Below are 22,253 nucleotides of genomic sequence, written 5' to 3' on the forward strand. Positions count from 1 at the left end.
ATAGTAACGATCTTTCAGAAATGAAGCAATAAGACGTAGTAGATTTCCTCTAATCCCGTAGTGTTCGAGCTTAAGCAAATGGAGATTTTGCGGGACTTTGTCAAAAGAGTGTTCGAAATCTAAATAAATTACATCAACTTGTTGATTTTTACCATAGCTTTTCGTCCAGTCATCTAAGCATTGTGTTAAGTTCGTGATAGTTGATTTGTTATGCTAATTGACCTATAATTGCTTTCTATGTGCTTATTGCCTTTTTTGTGTAATTGTGTTACAATAGAGGATTTCCACTGTTCAGGTAATTTACCATTTTCTAGTGCTTCATTCTTTATATTCGACAAAATAGTACGTACACTATTAGGTGTGAAACCAATGGACGTCATCTCTGCAATAGAACGGGATGTTGCCGGAAGTGATGGCAATGGGTCTACATCATTCTCCTTTGTGAACACTGTGTCAAATTGTTGCACGCCACCCATCAATTTTGACTTCTATGGACTGCACATTGCTATACCAAAAGGTGATTTCGATTTCTTGGTGTTTTATTAGTTTTCTGCAATTTCTTTAATTATTTTAGTAGCCTCCCTGCATGATTGTAAGATCACTTTGAATGTAACCGTTATCAGTATCTAACTTTTACTTCTACTTCACTTTCTTTTTAAACAACGTTTTCCACACATTTAACTAATTTTTCTAGAATATTTAATGATTTTCAGGCATATTTTGTCGCATCTAAACGTATTGACGACCTGTCAGCGGACATATTGCTTGTTGAAAGCCGGAAGGTCTTATGGGTCCAACGTCAACATTTGCAGTTAGAGCTGCCATTGGTTAAAAACGAAATTTTAAATGTTGCGCATATGCATGTAGGAGTCCTATACTACTGGCCGACACGGGGCTTCTATATCTACACTTTATATGAGCTATATGAGCTATTCAACTAAAATTAAAAAACAAATTATTTGTAATTGGCACTACTACCGCTTGTCGCTAGCGACGCAAGAAATGTTAAATCACCATCACCAGGCTGTAAGTATTACAGTTACACTTTACCATGTGATTAATGTATGTGTTGGGAATGTTTGTTACGGAAAATATTAAAATTAAGAAAAGTTTGATTTTTGTGATCTAGAAACATCAGCATTAAATATTTTTGGGAAGACAACTCGTTTTAACTCCACCTCATCAAAAATCGATGTCAGAAGTTTCAATGTAATCGCTATAAATTGTCGCTTTTGCTTTTTGCAAATCCTAGGCATACCACAAAATATGACACGGCTTATGAAAATAAATGCACTCGCTGGATTTGTTTACATAACCAGGAAACTTTTTTTATCAGTTCTTATATTATTGTCAAAACAGTTTTTCACTTTTAAAAACCTACTAGTCTCCCAGAACCAAGGCAAACTTGGACGTAGCACACACACACGTAATGGACTACGATTCATCGAATAAAACCTCCAATTTATCCATACTATAAGAGTCTTAATGCGTATGCATTAATACGTTTGAAAACTGCGGCGATATTGGCAACATTGTCCTTACCCGTCTTGAAATGTAAACAATGCCATCTACCTTGATTATAAATCCATGGTGATGAGAATATCTTGTTGCCAGTACATGCGCAATAAGATTTTTAGGTTTGAACAAGTATAGTTAAATTAGAAATTTTATTCGCTACTATTTCATTTAACGGTTTTCACGGCTATTATCTTTAATGCTAACACACCGAAGCACGCCACCTATCTTGTTACATGCTGTCCAACACAGAGGGCGCGCATAATCCATAAAATTACAATCCTAATAGCAAAATAGTTGCTCACGTCGTTGTACAACATTGCTTTCACTTGCAAGTTTGCTTTGGTTTTGCGAGAATGGTGAGTTTTTAAAAGTGAAAAATTGTCCGAGAAGGATAATATTACGACTGGTAGCGAAAATACCACAACGGCGTGAAGTTTGTAATATACCTGGCAATTTGGATTCTCTGGGTACGTAACGCATTTCTGCATAAATGATAATAAATTTTAATTAATGTTGTGAGAATTTAAGTTTAACAATGGAGAGGTATTTAAATCTAATTGATCGTTAAGCAATACATTTGAATGTCTTATTTTGTTAATCTCCATGACTTTCAATAAATTTAATTTTCTATTTTTTGTGGCTCTATGTAAAATATCTAAATTGTCGTCAAAAATGTGTTTTTCTGTCTTTAAGTGTGTAGCATAATTAGAATCTAGACTATTGTTTTTAAACGCCCTTTTATGTTCGTTAATGCGTTTCTTGAAGGATCGACCTGTTTGTCCAATATAAATTTTAGGAGAAGATCGGCATTTCAACCTGTAGACACCTGATTTTTGAGGTTTTGGACATTTCGTTTTATTGTTTTTTAAGAATTTTCCTATTGTGGTGTTGGTTCTTAAAGCTATTTTTAAACCACATTTTGACAAATGTTTTGAAACTTTCACTGGGTTCTCCTATGTATGTAATTGTTTTAAATTGTTCGTGTTCTGTATTGGGCTTCGGATAAATACAGGTTACTGTTGTCTGGATTTTTTTTTATTTATAATTTTATCGATAATGGACGGATTGTAGCCGTTGTTCAGTGCAATTTGTTTAATGATATTAAGTTCTTTGTTCTAATTTTCTGTTGAGAGTGGCGTATTTAGAAGTCTGTGTATAAAAGAGTGAAATGCAACCATTTTGTGTGTATAAGGGTGATTTGAGCTGTTATGTATGACTGTGTCCGTGTGTGAAGGTTTACGATAAATGAAAAAATCTAATTTGTTTTGTAATAGTTAAGTCTAAAAAATTAATAGAGTTATTCTGTTCAATCTCGATAGTGAATTTTATACGATTATGTAATGAGTTAATGTAATTTAAAAAAGAATTCAATTGTCTGTCCGTTCCAACAAAGCAAGCAAAGACATCATCCACGTATCTATTCCACTATACCATCACCATGATATTTCGATGTGTGGTGGTATAGATACGTGGGTGATGTCTTTGCTTACTTTGTTGGAACGAGATTAAACAGGATAACTCTATTAATGTTTTAGACTTTATTATTACGAAAACGCAAAACAAATTAGATTTTTCCGAAACCTAATACAGAATAAGAACAGTTTGAAACAATTACATACATAGGAGAAGCCAGTGAAAAAGTTTCAAAACATTTGTCAAAATGTGGTTTAAAAATAGCTTTCAGAACCAACAACACAATAGGAAAATTTTTAAAAAAATCTGAACTTTAGTTCTTACTTATTTTGTTAAACGGATTTTCATCAAGTAAAAACCACTTCAGTTCAAATTTTTAGTTGTTTATCACAATTTCCGCTACGAAAACGATACGTACATCATTTGGAAATTTGTCGTTCAAAAGATCCAAATTAAAATAAATAAAATATGATTTCGTGAGCCCCTAGTTTTAAAAAAATGCGAATTGTTTGTAAAGATATTTCATTTATATCCACCTCCCATATAGTTTTTTTATTAATTCACATAAGTGACTTTAATATTTCAAATTTACTACATAGTTACCGTAGCAACTATTCGGGTCAAAATGTTGTTTATACTTACCCACAAAATGATGTAATCACAAAATCATGCACGATTCTCAGTGTGTCAAAAACAAAAACTGAATTACTTTTTTAGGATTTACATTAAAAATAAATTCGAAAAATATTCACAAAAAAACAGTATCACACTAGTAGAGCTTTGTGCACCCAATCCATGTACCTGGCCACGTCCGTGAAGACCACGTAGTGGGAAGAATCGCATCGGAACCGGTTTTGGAGCGCGACGCTTATGGATATCAGGCCCCGGATCTGCCACACTGGATTTTTGGGATCGGACTCCGGTTTGGGTAGGACCAAACCTCCCCCGGAGTCGCCGTTGCAAACCGATGTACCTTCGGATGTGTGTTATATTAAAAAATATAAGATAACTTATTTGATATTGTTGAAGTGAACGAGAATTATAAAATGTTGTATTGACATCTAAGTTGTTAATCGAAAACTCTCGCATGTGCAAAATATAAATACATTTTTTTCCCCAATCTTTCAATTGCCGAATAAAGTTTTACCGTTTTTGATGTATTTTAAAATTTATGTCAAAAGTGACGTCTGGCGTTTCTAACAAATTACAATTACAATCGCTGAGCTTATGCATAAAAAAATCTATAGATACCACGAGGCACTGTTTGTGCCGATACGGTAAAAACTTATGAAGGAGCTATGGAAAAAATGTTGAGAAGGTCGTTGCGATATCTAACCACCAGCCATTATTAAATGATTAAATAATTAGATAATAATACTCTTTATTGAGATTAGAAATACATAATACACAGTATGCAATACTAAAATCTTAAAGGGTGAAGTCTAACTGACTAAGTCAGGTCAGGTATATTATACACCGGAAGAAAAAGGAAGTATATTCTGCCTAATATTTACATTGTAGGTTTCACAGCGAAACACTAGCTTACCTTTTAAATAGAGAGGGCTAGAAGACTTTAAAATCTTGTATATTAACACACAATTTAATTTTAGGGGACACGCGGTCATACGCAAACTTGCAACAGTTGTTTTGTATTTTTTGAAGGCTTCGACGATCGAGGAGGTAAAACATAGGTAAAATAATACATACTATATGACTCGCAGAGTTTTTTCCAGACTGTGAAGTTCAATACATGCTTATTGGCATGTAAAGTCGGAAGTGAAAGTTTTTTTACCTAAATTTAAAGTGCACTCACTAAATCTTAACGATACGTCCACTGTTACCGCTAAATTTTTAGCCATGGTAGCAAACGACAAGAGTTCCCCATTTATCTCCGGATACAAGTGTCTTTTCATGAAGTACATCGCGGAGTGATGAGCGAAGGGTCAAAATATAAACAAACAAAAATGTAAACAAGCTGGGTATCGTCAGAATACGACTGCGTTTGGCAAAACTGCGACACGGTACCCAATGAACCCAAGTATGATCCTTGAGGCACCCCCGATACTACTTCACCAAGTTTCGACACATCCGCTGCCGTCATAACAAGAAAGCCAGTGGACCGTCCAAGTATTGCCATTTAGCGTATAAAAGTGAATGATCCACACAATTAAAGGGTCGAGAAAAGTCGAGTAGAATTTGTATGATCGCAAATTTGTCATCAAAAACTCGGAAAAGTTTGCAGTACGATGTCCCGGACCGAAACCAGATTGAATTTACTATGTGGGTTATAAATTTTCGATTAAAATGCAAGTAATAATATAAAACGCAAGATTTATGAAAAAATTGCAAGAGACAAAAGTTCCTAAACAAAATATATATTTGCACCTGCACACGTCACTTTTGATATAAAACTCAAAGTCTGTTAGAAAATTTAGGATTCAGGTGTATGGCGTAACATACAGGGCGTTTCAAAACGTCTTCCGCTAATTTCTGTTGTAAAAAGAACGTTAAAAAATAACTTATTTCTGAAATGGGTCACGCTGTTGGCTTCTTCAGAGCTTGACTGAAACTGGCTCGCATTTTACTCTGTACCTGCTCATAGATTGTTTGAGGGGGGCGGAGCTAAATGAGGGGCATAAACACACACCGTCTTGGATGACTGAATCCCATATTGGTGACAGATAAAGTCCTGAGTCGATGCTAAGATTGTTAGGATGTTTATAGATTTCTATAGATAGATTACATGCAAGAATTTTAATTTTATCGAATAAAATTTTATGTCCGGTTTCGTAATTGTGTTCGGCAGCAGCTGACGAGTTTATTTGTTTTAGTTGTAAGGCTCTTTCGTGTTCTTTGAGCGTAGTTGATATTTTTCGTCCGGTCTTTCCAATGTATTCTTTGCATAGAATGCTGTAATCTCCTGGTATCTCGAAGGGAATTTTGTCTTTGGCGGATCGAAGATGTCGAGAGATTTTTGAACAAGTGGTAAATTTGGTTTTGACGTTATATTTCTTTAAAAGTTTTGATATGTGGTCAGTGATGTTTTGAATATAAGGAGGACAACAGTGGCAAGTGTGGGATTGCTTTCGGTTCCATTGCTATTGGAAGGTTGTGGTGAAGTGTTTTTTTGTGATGGAACGCTTAATATCTTTAATGTGGAACTTATTAGAGAGAAGAGCAGAGGTAAGATGTTTAATTCTGGCCTCAGTGACTCGGGATGAAATAGTAAGAGTGACATGAGTTAAGTACGAAACGGCCAGTTTTCCTTATAAAGGGTTTTAATAAGGAAGCTCGATATTTTACTAGAGAATATGTTGGAGAACCAATAGTGCTGACAATAGCTCCAAGGGGTAATGCTGGGTTGAGAATCTTTGGGAGTTCGTAGAGGCCAGGAATTTTAGAGTCATAGGGGTGACAGATTTTTTTCACGGAGTCTGATAGAGAAGAAGCCTTAATGATAGATGCGTTCCATAGATGACGTAGGATCTTTTTTGAGTTGACGATATGATCCGTCTGTAATAATATCTTGAATCTTTTCCTGATATTCATTTGTGTTAATGACCACCTATATCTGCTTTTAGGATTACATTCTAGAGATTTTGGGGCAATGCGTTCAGGGTTTGGAATATTAGATTTCGGGAGTTTTGATTTTTTAAGGATGTTTGCGGTTGCAGATGGCAGTTTGTTTCGCTTCTTTTGGGATAATACGTGGGACAAGGACTTTTGAAAGAACTGATTTTTCCGTTTCCGAAAGTTGGTGCCATGATACATTTTTCACATTGTTTGGTAGTTGAGAAGAGTTTGATGGTTTCCCTAGTGTTGACGTTAGTTTTTCAATTTTCTGAATGTGATTCTGGGTAGAAGACAAACGGAGATTTAAAGCTTTGTCATGAATTTTATTTCAAAGGGTATCGAACTCGGATGGAGACAAGATGGAAGCAATTTTAAGGTGTACAGACAGAAGGGTCTTATCGATTTGGTCTATTTCCTTACGGGTACGATGAATTCTTTGTCAAAGTAAAGCGAAACTAGATTTTCGAAGAATTTTATAAGCGGACGAGGTTTTGACATGATGGAATATTTTAAGAAAATTGGGAACGACATTATGGTCTCTACAACGTAACGTAAGAAGCCAACAGTATGATGGGCGAAACGTTAGTTCGACTCAACAAAAACCGACGCCGGAAGAATCCAGAAGTTTTATAAAATGTAATAAATGAAATAAAAGTAGTAATAGCAGTTAAAATCACTTTTGTTACTTGGAATTTAAAGAAAATTAAATTTGGACAAGTGAGTTCAAATCAACATTTTAAATATAATTCTTGTATTTTAACAGTAAATTTATGCATATTTTGCTAAAAGAAAGTTTTCGAGTTTTTGTTTTTATTTTATTTATAGTGACGTCGCAAAACGCCCTCTGGCGGCGACGCAAGTGATCGACATCGATCTGCTCGGGGCGGTGTCGACGGTCCAAGTCAGAAAAACAAACAAAAAATAATCTAAACTATCCCAACTTTACAACCGTTCCCGTTTTAGCTTTCTGTAATAAAATACCAAATTTAAAATTCACGACGAGCGTGTAATTATTAAATTAAGTAAGTAATTTTTGATTCCATCGTTTCATTTTCAGTGTTATGAATTAATGGAGATTAATTGGTAAAAATCTAAGCTCCCATTCGGCATTAAATAAATCGACTTACCATTTTTAAAGCCTGCGCAGAACGTATACACCGAGGTGAACCTGGAGTAGAAATCGGGTAGCGAATACACGCACGTGAGCTGCGAGACGATGGGCATGTGAGCTTTGGTCAGCTCTTCCGACACTTTGCCCTTTTCGTCGTAACCCCAACCGACCACGGTGCCTAAGAAATGCGAAATATTTATACATTCAACTTGACTGAAATCTATATAAAATTGGGAATATTTTGGACGATATGTCAAACCTAGCTAACAAAGTTGCACAAAGATTATATATAGCTCAGAAATATGAACAATCAACTAACCAAAACATAAAACAAATGACCACGTAAGATAAATAACAGGAATAGAAAAGACAACCATAGAGGACATGGAGCGAAAAGAACTGAAATGGGAAGAAGAGAGTACGACCAAGAAAGAACTGAGGTCAAGGAATAAAAAGGTCACAAGTGACAGAATGCACTAATCTGCTAGAGAGATTCATTAACCCTTGGACAAAGACTATTTAAAAGTGGAAATATTTAGTGTGCCAAATATAGTATAGTTATACTCGATTTGCAAAGTGGACAAAATCATTATATATATATATATATATATATATATATATATATATATATATATATATATATATATATATATATATAATTTTTTTTAATAAAACGATAGTCGTTTTTAAACGTTTGCCTGGAGAGAAACTGATTCGTAGTTAGACGTCTAAACCTGAAGACCAAGACTAAATTCATTTGAAATTTGAAATGTGGTAGTGGAGGCATCCCATTTTTGGGATTTGTTCACTCAATTTCCATTGTGGAAAAAATCTTCCGTTCTCTGTGCGAGCGAATTTGATTTCTAACAATAGGTTGGATGACGTGCCTAGTACAGCGTAGCTATAATAATAGGATCATCACTGTTCCAAGATTTTATGCACCCATTTGGTTCTAAAACGTCTATTTTTGAGCAAACCAGTAGCTGATTTAAGCTGGGAGGTTTTGAACCAAAGCTGATAGAAAGAATTTGATTTCTAATCGGACGCCTACACCTTTAGGCCACGACAAAATCTTATTATTTAGAATTATAGAATTATAGTCACCCAATAGTGAAAAGGAAAAAGCCTGCGCTATTTCGTTTAGTTATTAAACTGATGTTGGAGGTTTTGGAGGATTCTGGAATACCTGTTTAAAAATTATCTTACGCAAAGAAACACAGAAAACGAAATTTAATAATATATATAGTATTCATTCTTTACCTACATAATTTGTACCAAGTAAACACGTCGGGGGCCAAGTTTACCTATACGAAGATAATTCTTGGGATAATCTTAAAATCAAAGTCGAAAATGACTGCAGTAAATACTTGAGCTGGTTTAAACAGATGTCACTTGCGGTGAATGAAGAAATTTTTTTAAATATACTCCACTTAAATTATGTATTAGTGCAGTGACATTTACAATATGGTCTTTCGGGATGCGAGAAGAGCACTGGAATAGCAAAAAATTGGAAATCGTGTGAAAATATTGCGTAAAAATGTCAATGAACTAGAAATATTTTCAAAAACCAAAACCGAACTATAGCAACTAAGTGTAGAAGGCAAATAGGCCCAAGAACCTTAAACATTTATGCTTTCATTTTGAATTAAGAATGTTAATATTCTTGAGTGCTTTTAAAAAACATCTCAAAAAATTTATTTGATCTGTAAGTCTCGAAGCAATAAACAATTATATCCAAGAATGAATAACAAAAAAAAAGTAGAGAATAAATAAAAAAATTAATATAAATTATGTAGAGTCACTTTCTGCAATATGTGACAGGGTAAATTTATGAAACCAAAACCGAACTACTAAGTGTAGAAAACAAATAGACCCAAGAACCTTAAACATTTTTGCTTTTATTTTGATTTAATAATGTTGATATGGTTGAGTGCCTTTAAAACACATCTAAAAAAATTGATTCCATTTGTAAGCCTCGAATAAATATAAATGCCTAAAGAACAAGAGGTAAACGAAATCTTAGAAAAAAAATTATATACAAGAACGCGCAAATTTGTTTTTATTTATTTATAATTTATAATTATCACAGTCGACTAAATAAGCATATGATTATTATATTAAATTAAAAGAGAAAAAAAAACAAATGGTACATTTTTGTTTGTAGGTTTCGAACTTGGGCTACTGGAGAGAATCCAATTCATGGTCTTTGGTCTCAAAACCGATTATCATTTTTTTTTTTTGGATTTTATGCACTCAATTTGCATCGTGAACCACCTTACCCAACTTGGAGACGACGTTCTGAAGATCGCTGGCCCCCTCCCACAGACACACCGGCCTGACCCAGTTGGTGATATCGCACGCGGTTTCCAGCTTCAAAATGGCGATGTCGTGAGTGAAATTCTGCGGGAAGTACTTGGGATAGACGATCACCTTACTAACTTGCCGATTTTGTATGCCGGGATTTTGTTTCCACACCGTCAAGTAGTACTTTCCTGGAATAACGATTATCCGGATAAAAAAAAAACGCCTACTCTAAAATACCATACAGGGTGTTATGGAAATGAAGTTATATCATTTAACCAACGAAACTCGTGGTCTAGGGACCCCACGTGCTCCACACCTCCAGCTTTTGGAAATAGAGGAAGAAGAAGTAATTGAGAATGAGAAGTTACAAAAACCGGAATTAATTCTTCTACGAAAGAAAAATTCGAGAACCCTTAGAAACGCCAGTCGTCAGTCGCCCGATACAACGTTGATGTCCTTCATTTAGCTTCGCCTCTTTAAGGCGGACAGTAGAATGCAAAACAAGTTAAGCTCCGCTGGACGAAGCTAAATGAAAATAGTCACCGTAATATTATCTGATAGAGAAAGTAAGCAGTTTTTTGCATTATAACGAAATGTCCTGGAGTCCCACAGCTTGTTGGTCCGTTGTTTTTCGTTTATGTTAATGATCTCTTTAACCATGTAGAAATATAGAACACAGAGGACCCCCAGAGGGAAAACACAGTGGTTTACAGCCAATTGCCTAAAATCAAATGTAGTTGAAAGTAGCACGCCAGTCGCCAAAGTCTATTCTAAATTCAACACTCATAGTTCTAACCCTCCGACAGGTGGCGTTTCTCGACATATGTTTGTATAGAAAACTAAGGTTTACCTAGATAAACGACCAGATTGTTCGGGCTCAGAGGTTCGTTCGTTTTCCGCCTGGTGACGCAGTGAGCGACAGTGATGACGTGTTGCGTGGTGATCAAAGACCCGCCGCAAATGTACGTCAGATCGATGCCGCGAGTGTGGTAAAGGGCAGCGTGCCAAGGGAATTCGCCACCCACCGTTTCCTGTCCGTGGGTAATGAGCGGTCTGGGTTGTTTCTGAAAAAGGGAGGTATAGTCCCGCACGCGATAAACGGTCATCACTTGCCTCTCCTCATTAACAATTAACAATTTCCTATCTTCCGAACGTCCGCCTAGAACCGAGCGGATGAAACGGTGTATACACGGTCTAAGTAGTCTAAATTAAAATTTTCAGAAGGACGCTACGATCATAGTAAACTGAATTTTCTTGTATATTGTTGGTTTAACTGTATACCCGGTAGAGGTGCGAGACGTAGTATATTTTCCAAGATATATTCTACCTTCAGCTCGTCGATTTCCAGGCGTCCTTTACGCATTTGTTACGTGGCAACACTGTCACTATTAACTGGCGCGAAATTGTCGGGTAACGGGTATGCATCGCCTAGGTGTTTTGTTTTTCATATTGAATAAATGCGATTGGCGCTCCATAGTGCGAGCATGTAGAGGCGATGGAAATAGAGAATTTTATTTCTTTTACCACAAATTAAGATGAAGTAGAGTAAGTTTGGAATTAACATAAAGGTAACAAAAATACACAAGAGTTTTTTCTATGAAAAAATTAAATCATTAAGAAAAGTTTATCTTCGAAATGTGTGGTAAAGAATTAAAAATCTACAAAAATCATATTTACATCCTGCTGCCAATGCCGTACTCTTTATATGATATAATTGCGTAGAGATTTTTCGGGCTGGTAGGCCGTGGTCCATTGGTTTTGCTACCAAAGCTTTCAAATATTCAAACAAATAATAGTCGCTGGGGGCCATATCTGGACTATAGGGCGGATGATCGATCTGTTGGAACCCACACTCTAAAATGGCAGCTTGTACAAAACCAGCAGTATGGACAGGTGCATTATCGTGCAAAAAACGCACGCCTCTGGTCAGTTTTCCTCGACGTTTTACACGTATGCAGTCTCGCAATATATGTAACAATGTTGCGTAATATTTACCATTAACAGTGGTATTAGTTTCATTAAAATCTATCAATCACAATCCCAAAAGATCGTGGCCAGACAGGCAGACCTGAATTTTCTTCGAGGTGCTTTACCCTTACGACGCCACTCCATTGTTTCTTTTTTCGATAGAGGGTCATAATAGAGAACCATAGTTTCACCTCCCGTCACAATAGTTTCTATCACAGGCTTCGGTTTCCTCCCACAGAGTTCCAAAAACGACCGCGCACACTCGACACGGCGTTGTTTTTGAATAGCCGACAGGTTTTTAGGAACCCATCTTCCACTAACCTTATGCATACCTAAATGATCATGCAGGATTCGACGAACACTTGTATCAGAAAGCTTAGTAATTTCTGAGATTTCCTTGACCTTTAAACGTCGATCACTCAATTCCACCTCTTCCTCAATCGCAACAATATCTTCCGTTATGACCTCCACTGGTCGACCAGTAATTGAATCATCTGCAAGGGACTCCTGCCCCATTGTGTTATTTGCGACATTTTTTCGGACACGTCTTGTTTAAAATGCTGTCAATAAAAAACTCTTTGACGACTTAATTTTTTTTCGCAGCCTACTAAGTTTTATCGTGATACTGGAGCTGCATCTATGTCAGACCGTGAAATTTTGGCGCTAACCTCGTACAACCTGCTGCAAGTCGAGTTGGCACGTCTAACGACTTACCAACCGAGCCATCCTCGATCACTTAAAAAAATATATTCTTTTTTCATTTAGTTGCGCGAATTGCTATTTTCGATTATTTAATTATTATTGCATTATATAAATTTTCAGCGTGTTCTGAAGATCATAAATATTTATATGTACTTTAATACACAATCAATCAGGCAACGTTGCTCGGACGCTTAGAAATCTGCCCAATAAATGAAAAATATACCTAAGGACGCTAGGATGCTGGAATGTAAAAGTTTTCTCGTGTATATTGGAAGGTAGCAAGTCACCTCTATGAAAGGATGCCGACATATCAGTATCATAAAACTTCACAAAAATCTAACCTATCTCGAGAACGGCAGAACTCATTAATGTTATCTTGGTCTTGAAATGGAGGCCTAGGGAAGGTTTAAAAGGTGAGAAAATTATAATTGTCGGGAAAACCCTAAAAACAGCATTTTTTTCCCATATAAACGAGCTGCAAAGAGAACAACAGTACGACATTGAGGCATTGGCGGAAACAATTCGTACAAATGTTCCGCAATTGAATCAACGACAAAGAATTGCATACAAGACTTTGATAGAAGCTGTGCACTGTGGATCTAACATTGGGTCTTTTACAGAAAACCAACGCATACAGACCGATACCTTAATGCATTGTCAGATTCCCATCCGGCCCAAAACTCTCTTGTTTACAGAGTCGTAAAACTATCTCAGCCGGTGTCATCGAACCCAGAATTAAAACATCTTACCTCTATTCTTATGTCTAATAATTTCCACATTAAAGATATTAGGCATTCCATCACAAAATACACTTAACCACAACCTTCCAATAGCAATGACACCGGAAGCAATCCCACACTTGTCACTGTTGCCCTTCCGTACATTCAAAAGATCATTGATCACATATCAAAAGTTCTTAAGAAATATAACGTCAAAACCAGATTTATCACTTGTCCAAAAATCTCTCAACATCTTCGGAAGTTTACAGCATTCCATGCATATGCGGCAAAGAATACATTGGACAAACCGGATGAAAAATATCAACTAGGCTCAAAGAACAGGAAAGAGCGACGAAAAATACGAGAGCCTATAGAAATCTATAAGCAACCTAACAATCTGAACCAGACTCAGGTCTAACTAACCCATATGGGAATCAGTCATCCCAGGGGGTGTTTAGGTCACTCATTTAGCTGCCTAGTTTCAGTCAAGCTCTGAAGAAGCCAACAGGATGATTACCGAAACTTCAGCAAGTTCGACTCAGCAAAAACCGAATCCAGAAGTTTTGTAAAAAGGAAAACTCTGTTTCATTCCTAATTCAAAATAGTATATTATGCAACAAATGCGGTTAACGGCATTTGACTCACGAGTTTGTGACTTACCATACTACTATACTTTTTCTACGACCATTAGTTTTTGGGTACATTGCAAAACGACATGAATACATTCACTGACATGACCGTCAGAATTGACAAACGTCAAAATTCAAATCGTGCGGTAAAATCTCCGAAAACATCCGATTGCTCCCGGAAATGTGCGAAGTGGGTCGGATCCGTGGGAAATGAAACTAACCTGGTAAAGTGACGCTTCCCGCACGCTAGATCGGTGTGCAATTAGGTATTTTACAGGCTGGAGTAGAAAAAATGTTTTATATTAAATACGGATTTGTTTTGTTTGTTTTAAGATTATTTTATACAAAACTTTAGGTCTTTTATTTACCGATTGAGGCAGTACGAAGTCTGCCGGGTCAGCTACTAAACCAATAAATAGCTATCAGCATATGCTATTAGAGACCAAAACTATGACGTTCAGTTATATTAGATGGACTTCCATCAAATACACCCTGGTTTAATAAATGTTTGATTAAAATAATCGTATTTTGAATTGTGTTCAAAAGAAATATCAAAACGCGCCTGTGGAAGTGGCTAAATAAAACATAATTTAAAAATTGTTAATTAACATTAAAATTAATTTTTGTGTTATTATAATAACAACTGCTAAGGTGTAGTTTTACTAGCTTTAACTTCGTTTTTATGCCATCGTCTGTCTCTTTTAATGTAGCTTAGTATGCAGATTTATAAATTTAGATATCTAGGTGTATTATAACTTTAAATTATAATTATAATAAGTGGCTGTTGATAATGTGCGAGTGTCGTTTCCCTCAAATTTGGTTAAGAACAATGATAAGGGTTGTCCAATTCAATGAAATTCTATGAAAAATGGATTATTGGGAAACTTCTTGGTATTTATCGACCATTGATTTCAACGTTTGTGGCCATGAACGTCGCCCGATCCCACCCCATTAGATTTTTGCCCATGGGGTACGTTAGAGTCGTACAGTCATTTCAACGGATTTTAAAGTGTGAATGCAATGGTGATCTCTTCGAACGCCTAATGCGAAAATTCCATTCATTCTTCTGTGCGCAATTTTAATTTTAAGTATTTAATATTTTTTTAAAATGTTTTTTTGTAGAACGGTTTCTAAAGCGTTTTTTAATTCTGGCAAATTTTCCGTCGTTCATGCGTTGTTATTCAGGATTAGTTTCATAAAATTTTCTTCTATAATGCACTGTTTATGCGCAATAAACGTATTCATTAAAATAGCATTAGAATACCGGTTTCCTTCCATTTTGAACAGATTTTATCGAATTTGTTATAATATACTGGGTGTTCCAATGTCATAGTAATAAAAGTTTAATTGAAGCTACTTTTTGGTCGGAAAAATTAAAAATCCCGATAGATATAGGAATGTGTTACTCAAAAATTTCAACGTCGATTCTACGTTTAGACAACAAACTAACTAAACTAAAGCTAAACACCCTTTGACGGCTTTTGGGAATTTACTAAACTACTTACGATGACGGTGCCGCACGCGTCGCCCAAAACATTCTGTTCTATTTGCGCGGACTGACTAAAGTCCGACTGGAAGTACTCTTCATCCGCATTCCCGCCCACTTCAGGTCTGAACACGGGCCTCTGGCTAAAATCAAGACCCGCCATTTTTTTTTTCTCATTGAAAACCGTCCGCGCGGTCCAATTTAATCGCGTATTTTGCAATACTTATATCTAACATCACCTACTTCGTAGTGCCGATTATCTTTGTAACGTAACGGGTGGGAAAAATTAAGTTTAGCGGTTTTTAACCAATCAAAATTGATATTGTTGACAGATTTCCATGGCAACGCATATTTATATAGAAATTTGCAATATATTTCATCCGTTGCCATGGCGATCTGCCAAAACACGCGTCTTGATTGGTTAAAAATTATGAGTGTGGAATTTACGGCGTAATTTAGAAATAATACTTTGTTTTGTATTGTTTATTATTTAAAGTTGATTTAATTAATGAAAAGTGTTGAATACTTCAAGGAGATTGTTGAGTAAAGTGTACCAAATGTTTGTTTCGTAAATGCAGTGCCATCTAGTTTGTAATAGATGAAACCTCTATGCACCCCATATTGGCCAAAACCTGTGCCAATTGCAAACATCTACTTACAAAACAACCCCTGTGTTTTGATTTGGTGCCGCGGGGTTAATCGAGAGCGGTTTGGCGGTGGTTGGAGGCGGCGGAATCGCATTCGAAGTGGTCGGGTTCGTGAACAGCTGACCAGTGATGACGGGGCCCGGCGTAGTCGCAGGCCTTTCCGGGCACAGCTCTCTGGCGTTGAGACGGAAAGTGAGTAATTTCGGGGGCGGCTCGTTAGGATCGTACACTATGTAAAACTTGACGGTGAAATTCGTATTCGGTGCTACCTTGTAGTTTTTGTTGTGGATCAAGTATTCGGTGTTGTTGTCCGCCGCCCTCACTTCACCGAACCAATTCTGAAAACGTCTCGCTTGGAATCACCCACAAAAAGTTATCGTCATTTTTTTAAAAGTGTTTGTTCACAGTTGGTGATTTGTGGCAACAAATAAATTTTAACGGTAATTTTTTGACGTTTGTTTTAATGGGCGAATGATCCGAGCAGTGTTGCCCAACTTGGTGGATGCGTAAAAAAGAAGAAGAAAGTTTTTGTGAATTTGTCAAATACCTTGGATGTTAAGGAAAAAGTAAATAAAGAGACGCGGTGAATGAATAAGTAGTGCAAGTTATTTCTACGACACAATATAAAAGTTTATGACAAGATATTTTTTTGACAGTCTGGTTTTTTATTTTTTTACGTGTTAATGTTGATACATTGCAATTAAAAAAATTAAGATGTTTTCTGTATTCTTTGGGCACCTCTTTTCTTCTTAATGTCGAAAGTTCAGGACCTGGCACGGAACGAATTGAATGCTCGTACTCGGTGAAGGCAAAAATTGACGTTGTTGGCAATGGAAAAATTTTTGGTGCGAAATTTTCTGATCGGACACCACACGAGGTCAAATAAATACTAGTGATAATTTACAGTGTGTCCACGAAACCATTCCTTACCTTAATAATCTAATTACCGAGAACCTGGTCGTCCTATTTTTTTTTTTCGCACACCATTGTTTCAATCAGTTGTAATTTGACTTAGTGAATACGGCAAGCATGGCAAGCAAGCGAAAAATTTTATCTCTAGATGATAAAGTTGCTTTAATTCGGGAAATAGCACGGGGAGAAAAGAATAGAAATGTGGGTCGTCAATACGGATTTAAACCGTCGACTGCATCCACGATTTGGAAGTGCAAAGAAAAAATCATTCAGGCTGAAGCGGCATTCAGTTCTAGTAAAAAATTAAGAAAGCCAAAGTTTGAAGATTTGGATCAGGCACTATTGCACTGGTTCAGCAACGTCTTAAAAATGTACCACTCTCTGGACCTATCGTAAAACTAAAAGCAGAAAAGTTTAATTTTTCAAAAGAAACTTCCACATGCTACTGTAATGCTTTTTACAAAACTTCTGGATTCCTCCTGCGTCGGTTTTTGCTTAGTCGAAATTGCTGACGTTTCGCCAATCATCCTGTTGGCTTCTTCAGAGCTTTACTGAATCAGTTTCAGAAGTTTTGTAAAAAGCAGAAAAGTTTGCTGAACAGCTTGGCATTATCGATTTCAAGGCTTCGGAAGGATGGTTGGGGAAGTTCAAACAGAGACATGGTATAAATTATGTCGTGATGTCGACAGAAACGTCACTAACGATTGGCTGGATAAGCCGTGGCCAAAACTAGCAGAAAAGTACCCTGCTGGCGACGTTTTTAATGCTGACGAAACTGGTATTTTTTACAAAATGACGCCAGATAAAACTCTTAAATTTCGAAGCAAAAAGTGTGTATCGTCATGTAGAACTTATTACCTAGACAGAATGGGAACAAGACTTGGAGGATGATCAGCCACTAAGAGAGTTGATAAAGCAGTTTCAAACAATTATGTCTAGAAGTGAGGACTTGCAAGATTTTATGGTGATAGATCAGGATTTGCCTACAACAGCAGACTTGACAGAGGAAGCCGTATTACAACAAGCAAGAAAGGGTGAGGAAGAGCACCAAGAGGAAGAAGAAGATGAAGAAGTTGATCTGGGATCACCACCAACCATTCAACAAGCCCTATATTCAGTTAAGCTGCTAAAAAAAATTTTTATATATCATGGGGAACATGCCTCTCTCGAAGAAATGGTGAAAATACAATTCAAAGTACGAGATGCGTATTGGCATACTAAAAAAATTCAAAAGAAAGTAAACGATTATTTGAAACATTAAATGTAGTTCTTAAATGTTTATTGTTATTTTTCAAGTGCCTATAACTATTTATAACGAAAACTCTTTATAACAAAAAAAAATCCGTTTTCGAGAGAGGTCTGACATTTGTTTTTGAAGTTACCGTATTTTTGTCTGATCCTCTAGCAAAATCCGAATATTTCAATTTTGGGAATCCCATTACACATCCTGGTATTAACATTAATTTAAGTTTTAAATATATGCATACTCAAACAACAGGCTTTGACAATAACTGGTTATCAATGCAATATTTATGTAAACCAAACAAATGTTGAGATATCTATCGACGGCGAGAATAGTTTAAAAATGGTGGAAGGTTCAGTTTTAAACAAAATAAAAACAATGTTAAACTTTTTATTTCGTAAATAACTTACCCCTAACTGTATGGAGGGTTTATCTAAGAAAACTTTGAACCAAACGCCCAGCAGTTCGTAAGTAGAAGTCAGAGTTGCAGTTCCGTACCACCTGTCATTCTCGCCGGCTTTTCGCTCGTATTGAAATATTCTCGGACATGGCGAAACTAACTCTTGGCACGCGAAGTTTTCCATCCAAAACGCGACGATCAGCAAAAACAGTTTCATTCTGGTCGGAAGGTTGAGGAAAAAGCAGTATCTAAGTACCTAAGTGTCCATAATTGATTTCTTAGATGCTTGCGTCCAAAGGGAGAGTTTTGTGCAACAGGACTTTTATAAGGTAAATTTAATACAATCTACGCATTTCAAGTAAAAGCATAAAACCATAATAATAATGCATGTACTTTAAACTTCATATCAACTTATAAATTTATACTTGATTTGCCTTTTTAAATCAAAGGTAAAAGTTTTGCATGGACCAAGAAACTTTGATTTAAGAACATGATCTAAGGAGTGAAACAAAATTACAGCATTATATGTAAAAGAACATCGAAATTTTTCAGTTCTATGTAACGGCTCAGCGTGTCATATTCAGGCGATGAATTGATATGTGCTTGAAAACAATTTTTATTGTGAACCAATTTACTTTCTTTTACCATCCAGATCCGCCGTATAAATCAAAAATAATAAGGGTCCCAATAATGAGCCCTGCGGCACCCCAGATACAGTGTTTGTTCTCTTTGGACCGAAGTCTGTTAAATTGTGGAGTTGTCTGTAATGTTCCCATGGAAATCAAGTACAGATATGGACCGAAAAAATACAAAGGTAATTAGTTGTTCATAAATCATACTAACTCAAATTTTTTAATACCAATAAAAAACCAAATAAAAACCAAAAGTACCCAAATTTATTATCTTATCGTATTTTTAAAAGAACAGCGAATCAAATCGATTATTTAAATTTGAAATGTAAATTTTATATTCTCCGCGTAGCGATGGATTAAGGTATTTTTGTAAATGATTAATAAAAACCAATATTACGGAGAAATTTTCATCTATAGTTATAGGGAAACCTTAACGGAAATAAAAAAGGGATAACTGAAAATGATAAAATAAAAATTTTGGACTCTAGTTTTGCCTATGGAGATTTCCACACTGCTTTTAAGAAAATCCACTTTAGTATTGCTCTCAAAAATCATAAAATGAGTTTTCGCAGTTGTGGGTGTTTTTTTTTTTTGAAAGATCACTTGGTATTTGTAAGTCCTCATTAATAAATCTAATAGGCTTCCAAAATGTCTGTATTTACAATATCACAGTGACAACTTCCACAGGCTACTGTAATACTTTTTTGCAAAAAACAGTTTCGGTCAAACTCTGAAGAAGTCAACAAGATGATTGACGAAACGTCAGCAAGGTCGACTCAGCAAAAACCGACGCAAAAGGAATTCAGAAGTTTTTTTAAAAATATTCGACTTATAAACAAGAAAGAGTGGCGATTGGGGACCCCCAATATTATATTTTATTTTAGATATCAGAAATGAGTGATTTCCAAGTAATCTAACAGAATAAGAAGCGTTCATCTTCTAATCTAAAGCATTGCAGTTGCAAATGTCCGCCAAAGCTTTTCAGAATTATTTTTTGACGAAACCCTATTAATATAGTTCTGTTTTCCCCTTCTGAGATCCGACAAAACAAAATTACGTAAGCGTTTATAATTTTCATGTCTATTTATATTTATATTATTATTGAAATAATTACAATTATGTATTTATATATTTTGTTTCGTTAAAACGCCAATCTGATTATTTCAGTCGAAACTATAAAGAATTGTTACTTTGCCATAGCAGCCATACCAACTCACCCTGTATATTATGCGGATACCTCCATTGATATATCGGACACGCGTAGGTACCACCCTAAACTATTTTTAATATACCGAGTACACAAACTCCGAATAGAAAATCATCGTTATCCGTTACGTAGCTCAAAATTTTGTCCAAATGCGACCACCACACACACCGAAACTAAATCATCTCCGAAAGAAATATACGATGCAAAATCACCACGTCGAATATGCTAATGTTCGAAATTTTCGTGGACGTCGATAGACAATTACGAAACTATTTATAAACAAATTACCTGGCGGTATCTTGCGGTTTCTTAAAATTGTGATTCTTCGAACGGCCGCCGGCCAAACCACCTTTAAAACGGAAAGCAGTGCGTGCACAGCCCAAAAACCGACATTATTTACAAAATAAACGACTGTCAACTAGTGCTAAACCGGATCGGGTATATTTTTATTTGGCCATTCAAGGTAATTCCATTGCTGCCTCAAAGAAGAACAAAAAGGAACAGGTAGTCGAGGAATCCCCATTTCGAAACGGGTCAAGTCGGGTCAACTCGCGCGCCATCGCCAAGCACGTCAAATCAAGTTTAAGCAATCGATGACGTCATTTTGAGACTCCGATGCTTCGATTTGCATTCAACGGAACGCAAGAGGGCGAAGTGATGCCTCAACGTTTTAACGACCTTAATAATACAACGCGATACGAAACATATTTTATTGTCTCTGCCTGTCAGAACTAATTCTTCTTTTTTTTATTGTAACTATAGCAGGACAACATTTAACCATTTCCATCGCGCCATCAATATTCTGCAGCAGTATATATTAGTATATAACTATTAGATAATGCAGAGGTAAAAATTGGTACGCCGCAAGCGCTAACCTAAAATATTTCATATTGACGATCTGTCAGCGGCCATGTCGGTTGTCCAATGCCGCCGAGATGTTAAATCGGATTTTCAATATTTTTTTTCGTAGTTGCTTCATAGATACCTGTATTATCGGCATCGACAGTGATTTAATCTGGAATGGATTTAGTTGCACACTTGTAAATGGTTGACGCGTATTCAATTCGGCAATTTTTGCCGATGCCCGAAGAATGTGTTCCGAAATTAGTAGGCTTGTTTGTTTATGGTTCGATTTTGATATATTTTTTGTTGGATGAATCTCTCAAAAATGCACTAAAAGCTCATGTTGCTTATTGCTTGATAACACTTAAAATTACAAATTGTCTCGACTTGCGAACTTGTATTTGTGCTACTGGTGCAATAAATTAATAAATAAATAAAATGTCAAAGTAAAACAATATAATTTCTTCTGTTTTAAATCAATCGAATTTTACTAAAGAAACACGGTTATTTTAAAAGTTTGTAATCAAACAATTGATTTTGTCGTTTGTTGGGCTTAAGTAAATCAGTATTTGTGTAACTGGTGCGATAAATAAATAAAACATCAAGGCAAATCAAACAATTGATTTTTTTGTATTTCCACTAATGCTTTAAGTACTTTTTTATTGTATCAATGAAATATCAAAGTATTTATTAGACTATTAGAAAAGTAAATCACTATTTGTGCAAAGCAATATAATCTCTTCTGTTTTAAATCAATCGAATTTTACTAAAGTAACACGATTATTTTAAAAGTTTGTAATCAAACAATTGATTTTGTCGTATTTCAACCAAGGCTTTAATAGATTTTTGATTGTATCTAAGTGTTTATCATTACAAAAAAAAAAGTTCTTTAAATGGAAATCCTAAACAATGAAATATAAAGGTATTCATTGGACTATTAGAAAAA

At 35.8% G+C, this 22,253-nt stretch overlaps 1 protein-coding gene across 4 annotated transcripts in view; it reads right to left on the bottom strand.

The window, feature by feature from the left end:
* Window positions 1-3,695: 3,695 nt before the first annotated feature.
* LOC132705793 (phenoloxidase-activating factor 1-like) overlaps window positions 3,696-22,253 on the bottom strand; it is a 120,354-nt gene continuing 101,796 nt past the window's right edge. For 2 of the 4 annotated variants that reach the window (XM_060676673.1, XM_060676674.1), the window contains 7 exons: window positions 18,636-18,881; window positions 16,083-16,408; window positions 15,443-15,566; window positions 10,770-10,983; window positions 9,895-10,107; window positions 7,632-7,793; window positions 3,696-3,904 (listed from right to left, as the gene is read on the bottom strand). In XM_060676673.1, coding sequence (XP_060532656.1) covers window positions 3,696-3,904; window positions 7,632-7,793; window positions 9,895-10,107; window positions 10,770-10,983; window positions 15,443-15,566; window positions 16,083-16,408; window positions 18,636-18,842 — 1,455 coding nt within the window. In that variant the 5' untranslated portion in view covers window positions 18,843-18,881. Of the gene's footprint in view, window positions 3,905-7,631; window positions 7,794-9,894; window positions 10,108-10,769; window positions 10,984-15,442; window positions 15,567-16,082; window positions 16,409-18,635; window positions 18,882-20,474; window positions 20,691-20,752; window positions 21,117-22,253 lie in introns of those variants that run through there. The other 2 variants (XM_060676676.1, XM_060676675.1) reach the window with 2 other exon arrangements.

The sequence above is a fragment of the Cylas formicarius genome, unplaced genomic scaffold, assembly GCF_029955315.1.
Source record: "Cylas formicarius isolate icCylForm1 unplaced genomic scaffold, icCylForm1.1 PGA_scaffold_8__14_contigs__length_24414737, whole genome shotgun sequence".
Taxonomy (NCBI): Eukaryota; Metazoa; Arthropoda; class Insecta; order Coleoptera; family Brentidae; genus Cylas; species Cylas formicarius.